The sequence below is a fragment of the Erythrolamprus reginae genome, chromosome 2 (assembly GCF_031021105.1).
Source record: "Erythrolamprus reginae isolate rEryReg1 chromosome 2, rEryReg1.hap1, whole genome shotgun sequence".
NCBI lineage: Eukaryota > Metazoa > Chordata > Lepidosauria > Squamata > Dipsadidae > Erythrolamprus > Erythrolamprus reginae.
The window spans coordinates 116,805,532-116,818,246 of NC_091951.1; the positions used below are offsets into that span (position 1 = coordinate 116,805,532).

Genomic DNA, 12,715 nt, shown 5'->3' on the forward strand with positions numbered 1-12,715 from the left:
CCGCAAAAGCGCCGTGGGGCCGGTAAGTCAGCCGGCGATAATCTGGCCAGATTATAGAAATCTAACACAATCTTTGATATTGATTTCTAGAGCAAAAGTTTGCATAGAGTCTCATAGCCTACCCAAAGTATTTTATACTTGGAAATTGGCTTAACTGTACAATTTTCTGCTCTTTTTAACTCATTATAAGAGAGCTATCTTCTTGTGCTCTACATATTCAGCGCTTAATATTCCCTAATAAAAAGAGCACATCTTCAGTAAATTCAATGCCTGTTTTTAAATGGTGTGCTGCAATAAGAGTCACTTCGGATTTAGCCCTCAGTGAAATCTGCAGGAAATAAAGCAAAAAATGTTAGAAAAGAGCTCTCTACAAACTGTGAGCAATTTACAATGAAATGAACTTTGGGTAGAAACTGTGAAATGTTCAGGACATCAGAACACGAACAGTGCCTTGCTGGATCAGACCCCTGGCCCATTTAATCCAGCTATCTGTTCTCAACGTGACCCACAAACTACACAAGGAAGACCATTGGTCTCCCAGCCTTCAGAGACAGCAATGCTGCCATCAATAGTATCACACATTGGTCCCCAGGACTTCCACAAATTGGTGTAACCCGTTTTTGAAATTTTATTAGGTGACTTCAATAAATAAATTTTCCGCTCTTAGAGAGAGGAAAACATCTCCTTATCCACACCATGCCTAATTTTGCGTACCTCAGTCATGTGCCCACTCCCTCATCTCTTTTCTAGACTAAAAATCTATTATCTTACCTTACCTTATCTTATTTTATCATTACAGAGATAATGTAAGTTGCTCCCATCTTATCTCCTCTACCTCTTCTATGTCTCTTTTGAAGTGTAGCAACCAAAACTGCACATTTTATTCAGATGCCATCACACCACTGATTTAAATAAAGGCATTTATTATTTATTATTTATTTATTACTTAGATTTGTATGCCGCCCCTCTCTATTAGCATCTCTAGTTTCAATATTATTTTTATGATCCCTATTATTGTTTTGTTTTTGTTTTTCCAGCAGATGCATGCTGTATCAAATCAGCCTCTTCACTGAACTATTCACAATAGCTCCAAGATCTCTTTTCTCATCTAGCCCTGCTAGCTTTGATCCTGTTAGTTTGTGTGACTGGTTAGGACTTTTGGCACCAGTCCGCATCATTTTCCACTTGCTCATCTTGACCGATACCCTGCCATTTTGACACTACCTGCCCCAATGGAATGTATAGAAAGCCCTTTGGGTTTCTTTACAGTTCCTTCTTGTTTTTATTACTATTATTGCACAATTTAATGTTATCGGAAAACTTGGCTGTTCCACTAGTCATGCCTGATTCTAGATCATTGAAAAATATGTTGAAAAAATATTAGCCCTAGAGTACCTCCATTAATTACATTCCTTCGTTTGAAAAGTATCCATGAACTGCTAGACTTTGTCTTACATTCTTTAGCTGGTCATTTATTCACAACTGGGCCTGCCTTTATCTTCCATAACTATTAAAGTTACCAATAAATCTTTGACAAGAAATTTTATTAAAAGTTTTGTTTGAAAATTTAATAGATATCTCCTGGCTTGCATTGTCCACATGTTTATCAACACCCTCAAAAACTAGTAGATTATCCAGACAAGACTTTGTCTTCATGGAGCCATGTTGTGTATCCTTGAGCAAGGTGAATGTCTCCAAATGTTTGGTAAAATTATCTGAGGTAAAATTATCCAAGCATGAGGTTAATGAAGGTGCCTGTCTCACAGTACACAGTAGTTTTTTGAGAAAAGGCTAATCAAGGTTGCTTTAAAATTGAAGATGGTATCCTTTTAATTAATTTAGTAAAACTACAGAAATAATTTTCTATTGTTACATCTGTATTTAGAATGTTTTCAAATACAACTGATAAATGAAGGGAGATATTGATGACAGCTCATTGAAAAAAATAAAAAACCAATATACTTAGCTTTGTTTTTAAGCAAAGTTGTGTAAGTACATACATTAAAGTTTGAGAGTGCATGTGTGTGTTTTAAAAAAATCATCCTTCCTTTTTGGCAAAATGCCCCATCTCACAGTTATTTTAAGTATATTCTATATGCCTATAATACTTGCTGAAATTTGATACCATTTTAATGAAACTGAATATTCATACCATCTCTAGCACATTGATGCTTGAAGGAAAGAAAAGAGGAATTATATCGCTGGAGAATCTGAACAGGTCACTGCCATTCTGAAGAGCAAATGTCAATTACCTGGTCTATCTTTTCTTTATATCAACCAGAACATTGATAAACTGTTTTGCTACTCAAGCAAACCCAATCTGTGTCAGGTTCACTGATCAGTATTTCAAGGTGGATTCTTAATTTCTCTGCTCGTCAATAAAGGGGAAAGGAACTGAACAGTAAAGAGTAGATAACTGGATTAGCCATTGTTTCAGATTGTGTCTTTTAAAGGTTAATCAGCCCTGACACTTATAAAAAGAATTAGGTATCGGCTCACAGTTACTTTCCAAGATAGCCTGAAACTTGTGTTTTGTGTGTCACAGAGAAGATGGGCACGTGTGATTAATGGTTCTCCAGCCAAATTAAAGTCTAAGCTGCTTGTTTGCTTGAACGGTGACAACAGTTTTGCTTTCTTATGTTTTGTGGGTGCATGCCTTGGGAACAATTTGGACCCTTGGTGATTATCCTGGCAAGTCCCTGCAGTTTTGGAGGGAAGAATTCAGAAGTGCAAACCAGCTCTCAAAGCATTGTTACTGATGTCAAAAAGACTTATTCTTTCAAACAGTTCCTTAATCATGATAAAACTTCTATAAATTCCAGCCAAAATCTTATTTCAGCAGTGTTAATTGCCAGGGTCTTTCTTCTTTTGTATCACATGATAGTTGCTTTTCACTTAACAATATCCACCCAGCATCTCTTTGTCCCTTACAGGTAAGTCCTTGACCTACAATAATAGTTGAGCCCAAAATGTATATTGATAAGCAAGGAAGTTGTTTAGTGAGTCTTGATCCCTTTCACGATCTTTCTTTCCATAGTTGTTAAGAGAATCACTGCAGTTATTAAGTGAATCATTTGGTCATCAAGCAAATCTGGCTTCCTTCATTGATTTGATTGTCGAAAGCCAGCTGAGATGGCAATCACATGACCCCAGGACAGTGTAACTGTTATAAGTACAGTAAAGTCTCAGTTATCCATCCTTCAGATATCCGACTTTCGAGATCATCTGACATTGCTGCTGCTTGGGGGGGGGGCGTGACTGTAGGCATTTCTGTGCCATCATACATGCCCCCAAACAATGCAGCCGCAATGGGGAAACAGTCCCCAAGGAAACCGAGAGGAGCCAGGGTGGGGGAGGTGCAGGCTGCTGCCCCGACTTCCTCGGAAGACATCGGGGAGCTGAAGGGTTTGGAGGGGCACCTTCACATTCTACAACAGTGGTGGTTGCATTTCAGGCTGGCTGGGTCAGGCTGGGACTGGGAAGGGTCTTCCATGGCTGCCGCCACTGCGCTGAAAAACCCATGTCCAGCCTTCCACCAGTCGAAGGTGGGTGCAACTAAAGAGCCTCGAGAGGTCCCGTTTCTCCCCGGACCAGCTGGCAAGCAAGGGAGCACCAGGGCGGATGGAATGCTTTATCCCAGGACCTCCTATTTATTTTTCTCCTGCCTTGACAGTAGAGTCTGGATTATCCGACATTTTCGAATATCCGACTATCAGCCCACCCATTTATGTCAGATAATTGAGACTGATGCTAGTTGCCAAGCATCTGAATTTTGATGGGGATGCTGCAACAGTGTAAGTATGAAAAGTGCCTAGTCAACAGGGTGGGGAGTTCAACTAGAGGATCTACAAGATCCCTTCCAACTCTGTCAATCTGTAAATCTGACAACAATGATGGACTGTCTCAGTAGCATCACCATAAAATGAATATGGACGACATTGAGATTGTATGTCAGACTGATTGTCTTTCCCATCCTCTACTTTGTTGCCCTCCTGTTTGTTTCCAGGGTTCTCAGACTGCCCCAGATTCCTCTGCCTTTGAGGTTTTAATCTATGAGCATTTTTTCTGTACCCCTTTCTTCATTGTATAGCAAGGTTTACTATTTTTTATGTAATACTGTATTTGGAGGACTGCAGTGAAGAATTGGTGGAGAAGATGGCAGCATTATTACTGCATGCCTTAAGTCTGATTTTTATAACAGCATCCTGTCAGGTGTTCTTAATAAGTCCTGGTGGCACAGTTCTGTATCACAATTCTGCCCACTGCCAGGAGTTCGGTCTTGATCAGTTCAAGGTTGACTCAGCCTTCCTCCTTTCAAGCTCAGTATAATGAGGAGCCAGATTGCTGGTGGCAATATGCTGACATTGTAACCAGTTAGAAAGTGCTGTAAAGCACTATGAAGTCTCAGTGCTATTGTTATTGCTATTAATTCCTTTCTACATTCTCTGGTTTTTAGTCTAGAATAATGTTGTTTGGGCTCTTCTGTGTACTTTACACTGGCTCACCATTTGAATCAGAGCCCAGTTTAAATTATTGATTTATTTGTCTTTACAGCCCTCCCATCACAAACTTACCAATATCTGTTCTTCTGAATGTCTCTCTCTCTATATATTTTTTTGTATTCTTTACATTCCTTTCAGCAATACAGTCTTTCAATTCCATTTCAGGGTCAGGGTTTTCATGTTTGGAGCCTGTAGGGACTTACCCTCATGACTAGGGAATCAATTCTATTTTCTATGGACAGTGATCAATTTAATGTGGTTCGAGCTACCACAGTTATGCTGTACACCTCTAGGTGATAACAAGATACAGTAATTTCAGGTGTTAAGAATTTTCTGTATCTCTTGACTTCCCTCTGTCACACAATGAAAATATGCAGCTTAATTGGCTGCTTTGATATGCATGATTTTTAGATATATCATTATCTATTTGCTATATTGTTTGTTTGCCAACCACAGATTAAATCAGTATTGCATCAGAAGGTATATGATAATAAACTACCATCTTAAATATCTTAATGGGCTATTAGTGTGAAAGTTCTACTTGGAACATTTAATGGTTGCATAGTCCTGAGTCCAGGACAGATATCTAGGGAATGATAAGAGTTATAAATGTTTCAGGTTTGACAATATTGCTTTATTACTTCATCACTTCTCATTATATTTAGTTAAAATGTTTAATAATAATTCTCTTCCACTGACAGTAATTCCACCATCAATAATTTACCCGTTCATGCAGCAAAGCAAAGTGTGGTTGGCATATTTTACAATAGTTACCTATGCAATTAATGCTATTATTGTGGAGTTTCGAGGGGATAAAATATACAGATATCACAGTTTTAACTATATCATTTTTTTTTCTTTGTCAGTATTAATCAGAATGCAGTGCTAAGTAAAAATATAATAATAATAATAATAATAATAATAATAATAATAATAATAATAATTTATTAGATTTGTATGCCGCCCCTCTCCAAAGACTCGGGGTGGCTCAAAAAATTCTAAAACCAGTTCAGAAAAAACAGCTTAGAATGGAATAGAATACCATGGAATTAGAATGGAATGGAATTAGAAAAGAATTATGATGGAAAATATCATTTTCTGATGTAACAGGTCATTTGGATGACTGTTTATTCAGTAGGCATAGCATTGTCTATCTTACTAAAACTATCATATACACTTATGAATAAACCAACTCACAGAGAAGCCAACCATCAACATTTTAATTCAAATACTATGAGAGATATGCAACTGATAGAAAAGCCAACCTGCTTTTTTATGGTAATTTGAAAACAGTTTGTCTATGAATGAGTTGATCTGCGAGTATAAATGGGAAATGCAGTACATTAAAAATTTGGTGAAATAAGGTGCACCCAAGCTTTCACTCTCTTTTTGGGGATGAAAAGATACATCTTATACTCTAAAAATACAATATATGCTAATCTCATTAATATGACTAACAATCTTGAGGATAACCTGATGGGCAGTGATTAATTGGGTTTATATGTGGTGCAGCCAACACTTTAGCTATTCCTGAAAATCCCTTTTTCATTTTTATTTAATAGATAGTAAAAAGAATAAATTGCCTTTTGTGATTATTTTCACAGAGGTGGTTCAACTCATACTTCCCGAAGAGCAGAAAGTCAGCATTACCACAGTAACTGTTGGACTAAGCACTGTATTGACTTGCGCTATACATGGACCTCTGAGGCCTCCAATCATCTGGAAACGCAATGGGATTGTGTTGAACTTCTTGGATTTGGAAGATATCAATGTAAGTCTTCAGTCATAATCATATTACACATTAATGAAAGTATGGATTTACATTCTACCAGCATTCACAATTATTTGAATATAAACTGTATATTCTCATTCAGGAAATATATATTCTCAATAAATATTAGTAAATATTTAGTTTTTGTGGGAAAATTTGATCTTTCAATCACTTTTCAGTTCTAAATGTGGCAGTTTTTATATTTTACTTTGGTGGTATACAGTACTGTGTAAAGACATATATTATGAGCTTTAGTGACGCAGTGGTTAGAGTGCAGTACTGCAGGTTATTTCTGCTGCCTGCCAGCTGCCTGCAATTTCACAGTTCACATCTCACCAGGGTCAAGGTTGACTCAGGCTTCCATCCTTCTGAGGTGGTAAAATGAGGACCCAAATAAAATAAATATGCTGACTCTGTAACTGCTTAGAGAGGGTTGTAAAACACTGTGAAGTGTTTTAAGTCTAAGTGCTATTGCTATCATATTTATGCATATTCATGATTATATGATGAAAGAAGATTTCCTCAGATTTTTTTGCTACCTTAAATATTCTAAAACAAACTCTAAGGGTAGGATAACCAGAAACTAGAAAGGAAGTTCCAGCCTTGGAAAGACAAATACTACAAAATCCTTTACTCTCTGATTTCCTCAACACTGAAAATGCTATATCAGGAAGAGGATGGGGGGGGGGGAGGATGTGATTGGAGCTCAGCAAGGGCATGCTGGAAAGAGGCTTATCAGAGCCAAACTCATCAACCCAGAGGGAGTGGGGAAATCAAACCAGCCTTTGTTTTGAAGATAAATAACTTTGAAAGCCTGTAGGGGACTAGAAAGCTGGCATGTTTCATTAGGATAGGTGAGATCATCTTATGAAATGATCCAATTGGTGTTCTGTTTGGACAATAGGTTTTTCATAAACTTTAAAGAACAAAAACACAAGTGATTAAATTAAATGCAGCATATCTTCCATAAAACAGATGTTTTACATTGTTTAAAGTAGATGGTCTTTGGGATAAGGAAATTACATGTTCAAATAATGTGTGTATTGTATGTTTATGGGGCACAGGTGTATGTATGAGTGTGTGTGTGTGTGTGTGTGTGTGTGTGTGTTAGATCCCAAATACTACTTTGAGTGAGCATTCAAGTTTTTGGATAAGTTAGTTGTCAGGGTTCCAAATAGCATACAAAATTAAATCAAAGTCTGAGGCAAACTACCTCAAAGTTCCAATTAATTAACAAAGCCATGTTAGCACATCTGGGAGAAATCTGAAGTCCCCAGGGTTTCTCCATCCAGTTGAAAGTTCAAGCCCTTGTCCCCACTCCCCCAACAAGTCCATCACATTGACCAATCTCCAACTGCCAACAGGGCAGGATCCACCCATCTCCCTACATGCTGGTGCAGGAAAGCAAAGACAAAAGATGACCTTGACTATCTAGAAATATGTTATGGCTACATACATGAAGCTGTCCCTGCAATTCCCCCTCCCAGCATCCCACAATAAAGAATGCACAACTAAAATGGCTTCGGCCGCACATTAGTTGTTCTTTATTCTCATCAGTTTGCTCCACTGATGAGTGTTATAGACCCTCCAAGAGAAGTCTTTTTGTAAACAAGTATTTCTCTCCTACCACCCACCCTATGACAGTACACTTCATTTTCACCTTGTGTAGAATGTGTAAACGAGCCCTGTTATAAGACTGTGCTTTAAAGAAGTGTGGGAATCTAGATTTTAGTATGGTGACCATCAGATTTAAAACTCCGTTCAGTCTTGATTCAGAGTCAACCTTTTCCTCCGTCTATTTATTAGATCAAATTGTTCTACTATTTATTTCTTGATGATATCAGCAGTAGGCAACATCTGCTTTAAACTTTTGTAAATAGAGGACTTGTATAGGCTGCTGAACACCATGAAGTTCCTCCTACTAAAATCTGTTAACTCTTCTAAATTTTCTTTCTAAATTGGACTAAAAATCACATTGGACAATCCAGCAGTTGGAAATAGTGCTTTATTTTTCTTCTACTAAAGCCCAATTCTGCATTACTCAATAATATATTTAAAGGCATAAGGGGAAACTATCCTTTTTAATGCAATTGAAGTCACTTAATTACATTGTTTCTATTCCCACTCTTTTAGGATGCCCCAAGCACCAACTCAATTGCATTTTTCTACTTTTCACAATAAGGCTAGCAATTTAGTTAATTGGAAGTATAACGGGAAATTAATTGTACCTTTTAATTTTAAGAAAATTTTCCCTGCTTCTGGCACATCTTAATCACATACATACATTTTTGGACATTTCTTAAACAATCATACATTGTGTTTCAATTTAAATAATGCCCTATCAAAATTTAAGAGACAGCCATCACATAATATCAAAATAAAAAAAGTTTGTGCAGAAAATTCATGTCTGCCTTGTATAGAGATAGGCAGGTATGTGACATGCATCAAAATAAATATTGGTGACAGTAATACTTGACAATAAAACACCAATTCTAAGTGTGAACAAAAATTAAAATTAGAAGAGTAATTTATTTTTCGGTGGCCTGCTGCTTTTGTGCACTGTTTTGACTGGCAATTAAAATTAATCATTTTTCTCGACTATTTAATGAGCGACTTATAAGCTGCATAGTAATTTCTCTTATCTACCAAGACCTGAATATTTGCATCACATAACTCTTCCGAAAGTACCATCTGAATGACTCATATAATTAATTCATTTTATCCTTGTCCCTAATATTCAAGGTTGTCTAAATTAACAAAATAATATTTAATACTAATGAATACCATAGCTACTTGGGATGCATTTTAAAAGAAACCACTTTTAGTCATATACATTTTATTACACTTACAACTCACATAAAAAACAATAAGGATGACTTTAAAAATAAGTAATTTAATGTGTTTGTCATTTTCCTGAAAGAGAAACTTAAAATATCTTTTAAATATGTATAGTTTACTAGGGAAATATCTTAACACCTACAGAAGGATGTAGCAAAATATTTCAGTTCATCTCAATTTCATATGTGTTTATTCATAAATTCATTCTCCATTTCCTAATCTATGATGAAGGAGCCCTAGTAAAAAAATAATGGATCTCTTGATAATTGAAATCATGTTGTTTATAAAACTGCTGTGTCTTAAGTCTTGCATCTCTTAGGAGATGGGGTGAGAGGAAATAGAAGCAACTTCATGAAATAAATGGATCTCATGAAGGGCACTCAGCTCCTTTGAATAGACTTTTTCAGATTATTTCTAATGTTTCAACTGTAGCTTTTGTTTGATATGTTTACCATGTGGTTGGCCTTGCGTGCTCCTGGGATTTATGTTGCTATCCTCCTTCCCTCCCTTCCCATTTACATTTTCCTCATTTTAGGTAGTACTGTTGCCTTCAGTCTAAATGACGAATTTCCCTAAACGTTCTGCTTTCAAGATGTCGTACTGGGCAGTGTGTCACCTGTTGAAGGTGACCAACAGGCTGCTACTAATTAGAAGATTTGTGATGTAGTAGTACATAAGGGAGCAGTACATAATAGAGAAAGGGGTCAGAGAGATGATGAACCATCTCTCTGTACCAGAATATTTTATGTATTTTTTCCCCATTTATTTATTTGATGTACAAACTGCCTCAATCTTCAACATGACTTTGGGCAACATATAATGCATTAAATATTTGCCTGGTGGTTAAAATCTTCCCCATAGACACCTAATACATTAACTTTTCTGATCAAAGACCAATTCTAGCATCTTGAACTCTTTCTTCACAAAAAGTATCCTTAACCTAAGTACTCTATGAAGGGGCAGGGAATGAGAATCTCCATAGATTGTCATTTGAAAAAATGTCTCGTGTTGAAATCATCATGAGACATTCTTTCAAATGACAGTCTATGGAGATTCTCAGTCATACAAGTCATAGTTGGCCCAAAGGTGCTTTTTCAAGAGGCAACTGGACTTTCTGGTTTTTCTTTGAAGACATTTCACTTCTCATCGAAGAAGTTCAGAGTTAAATGTTTTCAAAGAAAAGCCAGAAAGTCCAGTTGCCTTTTGAAAAACCACCTTTGGGGTTGCAAATGAAAGGCATGAATAAGTTTTAAGAAAGAGATTGACTATACCTGTAATTTCTCCAAATGAATGATAGTTGTTTGGTGGAATGAAAGCTATGTTGTGGCCAGCATACCATCCCCTTCCCTTCATTTTCTCCTCTGAGACTTTAAAATAGTTTAAAGACCTTTGGACTACACTTGGTTTTCAATTATATAAAAGGAAAACACTGAGAGCACCAGAGTGTGTCAGTACAGGGGTTTTGTAGACCAGGGATGAAAAAAATTGCAACTGAAGTAGGAGAGCAGTTATCAGTTTAGGAGAGCCTTCAGCATCTTCCTTTTTCTATCTTGGCACTGACTGAGAAACTGCAAAGCCAATGCTTCAGAGCCTTTTATTACCTTCATTTTATTTTAAGGTGACCAGACATCCCGCTTTCAGTCCCGATTTTTAACTGTTTGTCCCGTGTCCTGCTGCATTTTTTAAAAGTCCCAAATTTTGGAAAGAATCACTTTTACTTTTGATGCACATAATTGGGCTGCATAACTGTTACCCAATGCAAAGTTTCTTTTGTCCAGATACTACAAAGACGTTTTCTTGGACCCACTGCTGCTATGGCAACTTGAACTAGCCATCCTGCCACTGAGAGGCAGCAGCCTCACAAGGAGCCAATGCCCCTCGGGCACCTAGCATTCTAGGAGTTGTAGTTTGAATGTCCCGAGGCACCAATTGTTTTGAGTTGACAAAAAACTACAGCTACCAGAATGCTCTTCAATGAGCCGTAATAGAGAAAGTCAGGCTGTGTCTGTTTCTTAAAGGCATAGGTGCTTAATTTTAGCTCTGCATGTTTTTTCCCATTCAAATTCCTTATAATTATGATGGATCACAACCAACTGTCCCAAAAGCTGAATGGGGTGACCAGGATTTTATCTCAGCCTATTTGGAACACACTGGGTAGGAGAAGATTGAAATACAAATCACATCATGAATAGGGCCGAAAGACAAATAAAAGATGCCGATTTGTTTTAAAACTTTATCTGGGAAATGGGTGGGATGGGTGATGGAGGATGTCAGAGTGTTACTCATATACTTTTCCAACAATTGCTGGATTTTCAATAAGACAAAGTAGGAAACTTAGAATCTTACAAGCAAGACAGTTTAAGAAATGAAGTCCACTAGTCTGGGAATCCAATTTCCTAAAGAATCCCAGACAATTGGCCTTTGCTTAAATACAACCAATGAAGAGCAGAACATAATGTCTTGTATAATTGTTGAAGTGGACACAATTGGAATGATGTTATTGTAACTACAGCTCAGGTACCAAAACTTCTATTTATCAATCACTAACTCTAACCCTATTTGGTTGTGAGATCAGGACAGATAAAATAAACCACGCCCACATTGTGATAGTAAAAATTTTGGTAGCCCTTCACTGGCTATCTCAGAAAGACTAAGGCAGTTGTTCTATAGCTTGGTTATGCTTGCTTTTCTTTGCCTTCAAGTTTTTTCTGTTTCCTGCAGTCTTCCTGACTGAACTACTCCCTCACCATACACTGGACTTCTGGCCTGGGAACATTCTCCGATTAAAGAGAAAACAGGGCTGTTTTAAACCTCTTTGCTAGGCAATATCTCTGAATCTTAGGAAGGAAGATATGCCTGCTGATTTGACAATGTGAATTTATCTTTTAATACTCACATTTCAATTTTCTCTAAAGGTATATATTGAAAAAAAACCATTTAAAATGTATTGAAATAATAATGTAAAATAGTGAAGTCATAAATATTCAGGAAATGTGATGAATGTATGACATCAGATAAGCAGTACAACTAATAATAATGACATAAGGAGGACTGTGTGGGAAGTATGCTATTGTCCGAAAAATGCATTTAGTTTCAAGTGGTTTTCAGCTTTAAAAGGGCTCTTTTATAAATAAAAAAGGAATTCCAAATAAAAACATTGAAAATAACAATCCACTAAAGGGGAGAGAATCAAGCAAACAAAAGAGTGACAAAAAGCTTGCTTAGTAAAAATATTAAACCTTGAAAGCATAAGTCAAGAGAAGCAACTACAAGACTATCTCAACAAAGAAATTTTGCACAGCAATGCCAAATACAGCATCAGAGGAGAGGTTGAAGAGGCATCTCTAAGACACAAAATATATATTTCAAAAATAAACATTTTCTTTTTGCAGCCAACAGTGATTTTTCCTGCTTACCCTCAGCATGTAATAAGATTATTGTTATGACTGCGGAATATAAGGTGAGATCAGATGAGAATGCAACCTACACAGAAATTAAATAGAACAAAAACCTGTGTTTCAATTTAATGAATTAAATAATTAATTAATTGTATGCCGTCAATCCCATTGGGCTTAGCCAATTTTTAAATATAAAAAATTATTTC

General features: G+C 36.7%; 1 protein-coding gene across 6 annotated transcripts in view; it reads left to right on the plus strand.

Annotated features, from left to right (window-relative positions):
* The window catches only part of FSTL4 (follistatin like 4), a 513,621-nt gene that overhangs the window by 430,679 nt on the left and 70,227 nt on the right, over positions 1-12,715 (plus strand). For all 6 annotated transcript variants that reach the window (XM_070739266.1, XM_070739267.1, XM_070739268.1 and 3 more), the window contains one exon: positions 6,107-6,273. In XM_070739266.1, the coding sequence (XP_070595367.1) occupies positions 6,107-6,273 (167 nt within the window). The remainder of the gene's footprint in view (positions 1-6,106; positions 6,274-12,715) is intronic.